This window comes from Ruditapes philippinarum, unplaced genomic scaffold, assembly GCF_026571515.1.
Source record: "Ruditapes philippinarum isolate M1 unplaced genomic scaffold, ASM2657151v2 ctg511_1_1_1_1, whole genome shotgun sequence".
NCBI lineage: Eukaryota > Metazoa > Mollusca > Bivalvia > Venerida > Veneridae > Ruditapes > Ruditapes philippinarum.
Window position 1 is genome coordinate 30,328 of NW_026854149.1, and position 10,261 is coordinate 40,588.

The window sequence follows — 10,261 nt, forward strand, 5'->3', positions numbered from 1 at the left end:
TAAAAGCATAATGTTTCTCAGGAGTATAACTTTTAAACTGCAAGTACAGTAATGTCTTACTGAAACTGCAAACGACTATAGAAACAAGTAAGAGTAAGTCCAGTGTTAAAGAACAATAACTCTACATAAATGTTTTTGAATGATCTAGTTTTATGATACATAATGATGTTTTAACCTGGAAATAACTTGAAACATGGATTTTATAAACACATCACACAGTGATAGAGACCAGATTACAATTTAAAGACTTTACCTTTCATCTTTGGCAGAAACATACCTTGATTTTAACACTTTTGCTCATTCACCTTTAGTTTGCATACTATAACAATGTCTGTCATATTTATAGTATGTATAGCAACTTTTTTTTTTATTTACTATTTTTTTTTTTTTTTTTGGGGGGGGGGGGGGGTAGGGTTTTGCGTTGCACCAACACGGACAGTATAGGTCACATGGCGACTTTCCAGCTTTACTGTAGGAGGAAGGCCTCACGTGCCCTGTTGTGTATTATTTCAGGTACCTGAGTAGAACCACGAACGTTCTTTAAGCTAGGTTGATAACTTCCTCATATGAAAGAATCCTGATGGGATTAGAACCCACAGTGGTTTGAAGTCAACCATCTTAACCACTCGACCACAGACGTCCCATTTTTTGTGAAGTAATGGGACAGTCTGATTCTAAGGTCAAGGTCACTGATGCTTAAATTATTTTTTCTACTTTTGCGTATACAGCCTTTATGTATTGACTGTTTCTCATTTAGTTGGTAAATATCTTGGGTGATACTATAACTTTGGATGAAGGAGAAGTGGTCACTTGGGTCACGGCAGAGGTTACCAAATTGACCAAAAAAAAAGGATTTGTACAATTTTGCCCATGCAGCCTTTATTTATTGACTGATATCTTTCATATACGTATATGTCCTCTACCTTGAGTGAAGTTAGGGGGAACTGGGTCCTTGGTCACTGGTACAAATATTAGATTTTTACAGTTTTTGCTTTTAAGACTTTATTGGCTTATGCGCATTAAATACATTGGCAAATATACAGGTTCTGGGAGCCTCCATCGCATTGAGCGATATTCTTGTTTTATCATTTGTATACGTATGCAAACAGCTTCAAACTTAGCCACTAAATAAACAAGACAAAAAACCACATTCATATCTAGTTAGTAGTTGCATAACTCTTGTTGACCACATTTCAACCTCTTTATTAACTCCGAGATAATATGCATTTTAATTTGAATTCATATGAGGTTTTAAAAAATTAAAATGCAATGACAAATTCATCCAAGTCTTACATTTGCTGACTCTTCCTGGGAACAGATATTGTGCTTTTGCATAATTCAAAGACCATCCATCAGGTCTATCTCTGCATGCATATATTTGACTGAAAAACTACCTCAAATCTTAACACACACACACATGCGCGCATACACACATATCTATATATAAATATGTATATTTGTTCTTGTTCCGCACTTTTTTATTATATATAAAAGATGAAAAGTCGACAAAGACAAAGTCGATGACTACATCATTTCTGAATATTTTACTTTTTACTATCTTTATCCACATTTTCCGTTTTAACTACTAAAATCTCAGGCTGTTCATATTTTGGCATAAAAAAAGATTGATTTTCATTGCAATAGGTAATTGCCGAAAGAAATACTCTGTCAACTTTAAATAAAGTCTTGGCTGATTCACAATCATCTGATAATTGCAAGATGCTTGAATATGTTCCTAGATCTGTCATGCATACGAAAACAGATCCAGTTTCATCAACTGCGATCCCATATGATGAGCTTTCCATCATGTATATGCCTAATATTTGACCATCCATAGACAAACAAATTACAGATTTTTTATTTCTCTCTGTAACATATAGGGTGGCACCATCTGGACTAACGGTAACATAATATGCTGATTTAAAAAGTGGCGTCCTACGATTGTCGTTTTCTATGCTTTTTAAGAGCTGTCCTTGAAGATCAATGATATCTATCCTCGGTCTACCTCCTAGACATTTTTTGAATGCTATTACATATTTTCTATTGAAGTAATGGACGCCACAACATCCCGCGCCAACATCAAATGTTTTTTGTTCAATCAAACTTGCGTCATCACAAACCATCACTAACTTTAGTTTCCCCTCGACTGGAAATGTGACAGCAATCTCATTCTCAGAGACGTTTGTTACATCAAAGGGTTGACAATCAAACTTCGAAAAAGATATTACTTGTTCCGTCCTGAGATCTACTAGTTTGCATGTATCACGGTGACTATCTATTACAGCGATACGACAGTTAGGTATCAAACATGCACCGGTGACAATACGTGTGCGAGTTTCGTTTATATCTTCTTTGCATGAGACATCTATAGATCTAGAGGATACTCTGCGTTTGGTTGTTTCAGAACTGACACTTTTTATTTTGCCAATTTCAATATTTGCTAATTCATCTTGTAGCTGACTTTTTGGATTATATTGAAAATTGTGAACTTTATTCGCACTTTTTAATGTGTCTACATCTCTTTCGATAGCATTCATTCTTTTCTTTGCCATTTTCGTTGCGACAAAAAGTTGACAACGGTTTCTAGAAGAACTACAAAGATCAGAATATATGTCTGATACTTTATCCGTTAATGAATTTATCAGGTCAGAGGCAGTGGTCAGATGAACTTGATCGTCGTTGTAAATTTCATCAATTTCAGCATACATGTCATTTTCTTTCCGATCAAATATGCTGTCTATTTCCTGTCTTTGTTTAACAATTTTTTCCTTTGCTTTCTTGCGGAAGGCATTGCTTTGTTCTATATTAGATACAACTCTGTTTTTGTGAAGAACTAATTTTTGTGATAGGTGTTGCACTGTGTTCTTCACTTGTTTGGACTCCTCACTGTTTTCCATGTTGGCTACAATATCCGGAACGAAATCAACGTCTTTACATGCACGGTGCCCCGTTACTATGCAAGCCGAACATCCAAGCTGATCGCATGAGTGGCAGAAATATTCTATAAGCTTATCTGTGTGCGTCGAACATTTGTCAACACAGGCGTCAATGGGATTTACTGCATCTCTATCTTGTGGCATGTTACATTTATCTTTCAGCACGTGGAGTTTAAGGGTCTTTTGCTTTCTATGAAAATCGAAGCAGTTCATACATAAGTATTCATTACAGTTGACACAAAAACCTTCAGCGGGCACAAGCTTCTTGTCCTCTCTACATAAATCACAGTAAAGTTTGATTTTTATACTTTTAACTCCGCTGACAGTGATTCCAGAATCCGCGTCGGAACCTTGCATTACAGAACGTCTTAAATCGGATTTGATGTCACTGCTTCGTTCTAAAACGGAATAGGAAAAATCACTGGAATTTTCCACATCGCCCGGCCTGTCTTCGAGATTTTCTTCACGATTAGAAAACGCCATTGTGATTACCCCTCAACTGTACTGTATACTAATAACGAAAGCACATTTAATTATCCGCTTACAAGTTTACTGTATAGAAGACATTTTAGAACTAAATATTTAACATACCATATTAAATTGGATATAAACTTGTTTAACCACGGTACTGATCAAATTATGGTGATAACAATTCAATTGAGGGGAATAGATATTGTGGTGTATACATTTTGTACAACATTCTTTCGTTGGTAGTTATGTTTATATCACGAATTCTCTGTTCCTTTATTCACGGTTCAGAACATATAAATAATTAATTATCAGACAATTAAATACACGCGATATTTATACAATGAGAAGGGCTAATCATACATAAACTAGTGGCAATATTACAATGAATATCATTTCAGTCACAATTAAGCAGAACAATCTAAGTGTGTTATTATTTTGGCTACAACGCAGTACATAGTATACAGCGGTGTCCAATAGCTTAATCTTTTCAAAACCTCTCCAAACATTTAAGCAGCATGCCTCTGGATGAGCGAAAAAATATTCAATAAATAAAACTTGCGAAAAATATACTAAAATATTAGGAAAGTAGAAAGATTCAAGATTCAACTAATAATATACATGTTATATATGAGCGATTAATGGTGAATTTTTCATTATGTGTAACTATATTTCTATTGCGTTACTGAAGGGCATTTTTTGCATATTTTGACCTCTCTTAGTAATTAACATGGGTTGTACATGTAAGTGCCATTGATAATGTGTAAATTGCTTCCTTTTGGTTACTATACAATATAATTTATTACATTTTTCATTTTCCAAATTTTCATGAAAATAAGCATAAATCTGAAGGCGTGCTGCTTTAAACTAATTAACAATTCGCATGCAATACGTCCTAAACTTCAGACACGCATGTTGTAATTTATACTAAATAAATATATGTTTTGTTACTTGCAAACAAGTAAAGCGCTGAAGCTTTATTAAATAACTTATCTTTATATATCAATCAAGTTTATACAGCATTAAACATTATACAATGTTATAGCATATAAACATAGTACAAAGGAAACATGGTTTACAGAAAAGCAAGTAATTAACAATATTCGTGAATGTGTTAGCTTGAATGGAGATGGCGTTTGAATTAATCATAGCAATAATGCGGAACTCCACTATTTCTTTGATTGTTATTAGACCAGCACGATGTAAAAACTTTACTATAATTGTACTATTTTTATAAAAAAAACCGTAAGGCAGAATTGTATAACACATCTGAAATGGGAGATCTCTCGACTGCAATGAAACACAGAAAAACAGAATCCCTAAAGAACGCCCAAAGCAACAAAATTGAAAATGTCGCAGGCTCGACTTGAATGAGCCTGTTCATGGACGGTACTGAAAGTTATCGTCCACGCCCCCGCCAGCACCGGCTTAAGCAGAGTTCACCATTTAAACAACAAAGAAGAGTGGAGATTGCAGACTTTGTTTGACTGCTATTAAGTCTGATTAGTGGAGCAGTATCTCTCACAGACCTTAACCCTTGTCAAGCTGAATGTCCGCAATGGACTTTTATCAAATATGAATACAAATTATTTCCTATCAAACTTCAATTAAGATAAGCGTTTGACACCTGATAAGCCGTTATATAAAAAGTTTATGTAGTACATTAAAGCAGCAACAACTATATACCATGTTTAGTAATGTAACGTTTCAAGGCACACAAACTGTGTTGGTAATTAAAAAGCTAGCTCGTCACCAAGTGTGGTTTGTGTACCTGGGCACGTTACATTTGGTGGCCAGTGTGGGGGATGTAGACAACTTCCGGACTGGAGTTGCCGTACCCACAGATTTCCCAGGCCAAGTCGCGGAACAAGACTTCTCGGAAGAAAAATAATGTAACGACGTTGGTAGAACGTCATAATACTGATAATGAGCATAATACTATGCAAAAACTACAGTTGGTGAATTAACATCAGGAAATGTTTCCACAAACCACTCTTGGTGGTGAACTAGCTTTATTACTGATAGAGTTTGTGTGCCGCACATGTTACAGAAATATTGATTACATGTACACGAAAAAAGGCGAAAATTTATGTTCTACAAATTAATAAGCAGGTATTTATAACCTTGTGTTACTGCTGGCGTGTTGAACATCATCCAAAGATCTTTTATGAATTGTCTTTAAAACATTGAAAAATATATAAACAAAGGCAAAGCAGATACACATTGCACTAATTAGAATTAGTTGTGAATAAATAAACCACATGAGTGATACTTTATCCATTAGATATCCTATCAAAATTGGAATTACCATGTTGCTACTAGTCATAAATATAAAAATGACACTCGTTATTTTCCCTGTTAATCTTCGTACATTTTTTGAAAGCCACGAGAAAACTGAACCAAATACAACAGACATACCAAAGCCAGATATGCCAACAGATATCCAGACCAAAATGTCTTCATCATATATAACAGCTAGAAGAAATAACACAGCCGACGAGCTCATTATACCGAAAAATGCTGCAATAACTTTAGACAAGCTAATGAATTTAACAATTACAATACCACACAATCGACCAACTGACAATGTAATCCAGAATAAAGAGGAAGCAGTCGAACCATCTGCCTTACTCCAATTAAGCTCCGATATCACAAACGTCATCAAAAACCCTATGAAACAATTTTCACTCAATATATAAAACACCATTGTTAATCCTAAGACTATGGTAAAAATAACTTTCATTCTAAGAGTAAGTAAAAATATCTATCTTGTGGTGAATCCGGGGAGACCGAGTCCAAATGTTCCGAACGACGATAAACATTACCATAGAGACAGCTTACAACTAAATACAAGAAGCCCGATACAAGACAAATAAGTGCAGTTAATGTAAATGGAATGTATACAAATGTTTCTCCATACTGAAGCGACGAGGAATTAGACAATTCGTCCGTTAAACCTGTTCTGTTATAAGACACAGTGGGAATAGTTGATAAATTCTCAAAAGATAAGACGGCTGATATGGACAAGTTTGTCGTGTTATACTGGTAACTAGGAGTGAATTTCTCAGCTAGGAATGGTTCTGCCACAAGTGGTGATATAATCCCAGCAATGCTAAATGCAGAATGTATCGCTTGCATATACGGACCTGATTTGTACTTCCATATAACTGTAACATCTGCGGTTGCAGCTACAAAAAAGATAAATACTTGATTGATAATAATATAAAAAAAGAGAAAAAAATGTATGTTCATTTGCTTATTAGGATGAGCTAAGATAATTTTCGACGCTTATTTATTTTAGATAAAATTTATTTTTTTAAAAATGATACGTAGGAAACGGAAATAAGGAGACAACTTATTATGATCGTAAATTGGAATAAAAACTAAATCGAATAGACCAAATCAAACACAAAATGTAACAACGTCTGTGATAATTCTTAGTCCCGCTTAGTCCAGCTCTGCTTATAGGGAGAGTTCTAAATTGACGACCATTGCATTGTTTCACACACAGCAAATACGCTTGAATAGTTAGTATGCATTGTATTCTTTATAACCCCTAAAACTACTAGATTGACTTTGACTCAACTGCTTAAAAGAGAAGATTCGTGTCTGTAATTCGTTAGTCTAAATTAGAAGTTGTTAGTGAAATACGTATATTTTGAAAAAGTTCAGTGTTAAGTCTGTAATAGTGTGCACGTTCGTTGTTTAAAACAGACCTGTGTTCGCTATTTTCGATCGTAAATTTTGCTTTCATTACTTATGTTTGAAAAGAATTAAGAAGTCCATTGAAAAAAGCTTTTTATTTTATAATAAATTTCTTTTCAAACATACAATGAAAACTAACAAAAACAATGTCAAACCAAAGAAATAAACTAGTTGGCGTAAAACAGAGCAAACAAAATGTTACCTGTGTCAATTGCAGCTGCACATATTCCATGCATGACATGGGCCAGGAGCATAGCAACAAAGTTGTAGCACCAAGGAGTTACTCCAGCAGCAACACCCATACCCCACACAAACAACATAAACATGAAGATTTTGTTGAAACGGTCATAAGCAAAACCTCCCAATATTGATCCTATCAGTCCCCTGTAAACAAATGACAAAATATTTAATTCCAATGTGCAACGTAAATACTTTACTGTTTACCATGCATGAAATTAAGATTGAAAACAGAATGTTTAAAAGAAGGCACAATCCAACATGAAAGAGGTACACACATCCGTCGTGAAACGTGTTTAAAGAATGGTCATGAACACACGCACGCACACACGCGTGAACACACACACACACACGAAAAACAACATCGGTACACCGCTATATATTACTAAAGATAATACCGGTCAAAGTATTTTTAAAAAAAAACACTACAGATATAATTTCCTTGAAAGACCATGCCACTTTCCATCATTATGCAGTTGATTTTATCTAGGTAATAATAATAGTTATCAATATAACATGATTTTAGAGACATATTCAAGACTCCATCTCCGAAATAAGTCCAATAAACAGGGAAATTAGAATACATAAACCATGTATACATTGTACTTTAAAATCCGTATGATTTACTTTGGATCCGACAAAAGGTCATTGAATATTCAAATGTCTCAGGTCAATATATATATTGCCAATTTGTAAACAATATGTTATCTTTATAAAGTCCCGGGTTTGGACAGCACTATAGTTTCAGTTAGAACAAGCCAGCGACAGTATGTACATTTGTATACTAAATTGCATTATAAAAGTTCAATTCAATTCAAGTTTTATATCACATTATATACCCGAGTGACTTTGCTGTAAACAACCACGAAGAAGTAGATAAATCCTTGTCAATAATGATTCTAAGATCTGGAAACGTAGGCCCAACCAAAGCATTCCTCCATCCCTGAAACATCATTTTAATGTTTCAAACATACACAAATACTGAAAAAAAAAACATTCCTCTCAAGAATGAAAATTCTAAACCACACTAACAGAGGTAGGTACACCATTATGTCAACAGTTAGAGATTAAAAATTTTACTCCATTGACGATTTTCTATTTTATTTCTCTTTTAAATTAAGTGACACGCCTCCTACGGTATACCGATAGGGTAATCGCCTTCAGCATAGTGTGTTGCTCATAACTGCGATACTGAACAGTACGATATAAGGAAAACACGAAATCGTGACAGTACGGTATATACGTGATGATAATACGCTAGAACGATAACAAAATACGGCAAAACGATAACAAAAAAGTTCGGTATTACGATAATGATATATTATTAATGTTATAATATATAGTGTCGTATTTAAGTTATTTTATTGTCGCTTTATATCATTATAGTACGTACTGTTCAATATATTCAATATTTTTCTTATATTTTGTCCAATGAAATCGATTCTTTGGTAAATATAATTTATATGAACGTCTCTTAATTTAACTTTTTGCCCCGTCAAATCAACTTATCATGCTCACATTGACATAATTTCATTGTGAAGTATGAATAAATTATAATCCGTGGTCGAGGGGTTACAGTCGATGACTTCTAATCCAGTTACCTCTCTGTCGTGGGTTCGATCCCCGGGAGATGCTTTGGTAGTTTAGCGCGGAGGAAGGTAGTCTAGTACTGGTGTTACTCTCCAGGAACGATGGTTAGGAAACTACCCGCCTATATGACTGAAATACTGTTGGAAAAAGGCGTAAAATGAAACAAACAAACATATTAAATTTGAAGTGCGGCGGCACACCGTCACGACAGATTTATTATCAATATAATGTCGACTGAAGTTAAAATCTTACCACAGCAAACATACTGATCCAGACACATGTTGTATGGAACAAACGGTGTCTGTATTCAACATCTTGTTCTTGTTTTCCAAACACACGTCCGACATTAAAACGTCTTTGAGCGCCTTCCTGTTGTTCAGATATTGGTGTTCTTGATGGTTCATCCGAGCTATCATCACTTTGTTTATCCATTACCTATTTTAAATGGTGTAAAACACTAGCTGTACTGTATTATATAATTAAAAATGAAAACACTGAAGAATCGGATGTAGAAACACACTCACCCTTATAAACTGTTTAACACGAAGATAAGTATTATGCATGGCACAATTTTAATTCTACATAATGTTATGATATAAGTACGCTCACGAGACCCAGTGTCTGGGTTATATAAGTATTAATATACTCACTAAATCACTAGCGGGTTAAAAGGGGCGTATACCATCCCACCATCAAACAAAAAGGCAGATTTAAAGAGAGAGAAATCATTCAGTGAATTTTATGGAAAAAAAGCAAAAAGACCAATAACTTGTGTAAAAATTTTCAGATTATTCCCTCACCCCTTTTCTCGAGAATCCTCTTTTTTCAGTCTCATTTGGAGTTTATTCTGGGACAGAATCCTTTTTGCTTAAATCGCTTAATCTTTGTAAGAATTTTAAGGATTTTTGACTTTGAACAATTAAATCGACATGAAAATGCGTAATCTTTAAGCTTCATTAAGCTCCAATTTTGGCTAAGCTCCAATTTTGGCTAAGCTCTAATTATATACCTTAAAAAAGTATGGTATTTTTTCACTAGTGAAATGATGAGAAAAGGGACCCAAAATTCACAAAAAAATATCATTATTTCACACCCGCTGTATGCCTACTTTTTAATACCTGATTGCGCCTTCCCCGAACTTGAAATCATCCTCGTGCTGCCCCTGTTATTTATTTAAAGTGTTCTGGTCCAGGTTACGTGAGGCAATTGTATACTAATTTTAGTTTCAATTAAACGCTCGACGCGCTCGATCTTGACGCCAAATTAAAAGTGTCACAGATAAGGAATTCATAATTAATTCATTACCTTTGTTCACCATTGGTTGA

At 34.6% G+C, this 10,261-nt stretch overlaps 2 protein-coding genes across 2 annotated transcripts; both read right to left on the bottom strand.

Moving 5' to 3' along the window:
• Window positions 1-1,544: 1,544 nt before the first annotated feature.
• On the bottom strand, window positions 1,545-3,419 carry LOC132739136 (uncharacterized). Its single transcript, XM_060726791.1, has one exon. It carries the CDS (start codon window positions 3,417-3,419, stop codon window positions 1,545-1,547), a length of 1,875 nt encoding a protein of 624 aa, XP_060582774.1.
• Window positions 3,420-5,961: 2,542 nt separating this feature from the next.
• Window positions 5,962-9,403, bottom strand: LOC132739123 (sodium-dependent glucose transporter 1-like). The gene is made up of 4 exons (XM_060726776.1): window positions 9,189-9,403; window positions 8,186-8,289; window positions 7,312-7,493; window positions 5,962-6,592 (listed from the first exon to the last, which is right to left on the bottom strand). Exons 1-4 carry the CDS (start codon window positions 9,366-9,368, stop codon window positions 6,144-6,146), a joined length of 915 nt encoding a protein of 304 aa, XP_060582759.1. The 5' UTR covers window positions 9,369-9,403; the 3' UTR covers window positions 5,962-6,143.
• Between the last annotated feature and the right edge of the window lie 858 nt (window positions 9,404-10,261).

Coding starts and splice junctions, on each gene's coding strand:
- LOC132739136 (XM_060726791.1), bottom strand. CDS start 3,419: ATGGCGTTTTCTAATCGTGAAGAAAATCTCGAAGACAGGCCGGGCGAT.
- LOC132739123 (XM_060726776.1), bottom strand. CDS start 9,368: ATGGATAAACAAAGTGATGATAGCTCGGATGAACCATCAAGAACACCA. Junction 8,290..9,188: donor GGATCAGTATGTTTGCTGTG/GTAAGATTTTAA, acceptor ATGATGTTTCAG/GGATGGAGGAATGCTTTGGT. Junction 7,494..8,185: donor TTTACAGCAAAGTCACTCGG/GTATATAATGTG, acceptor ATTTGTTTACAG/GGGACTGATAGGATCAATAT.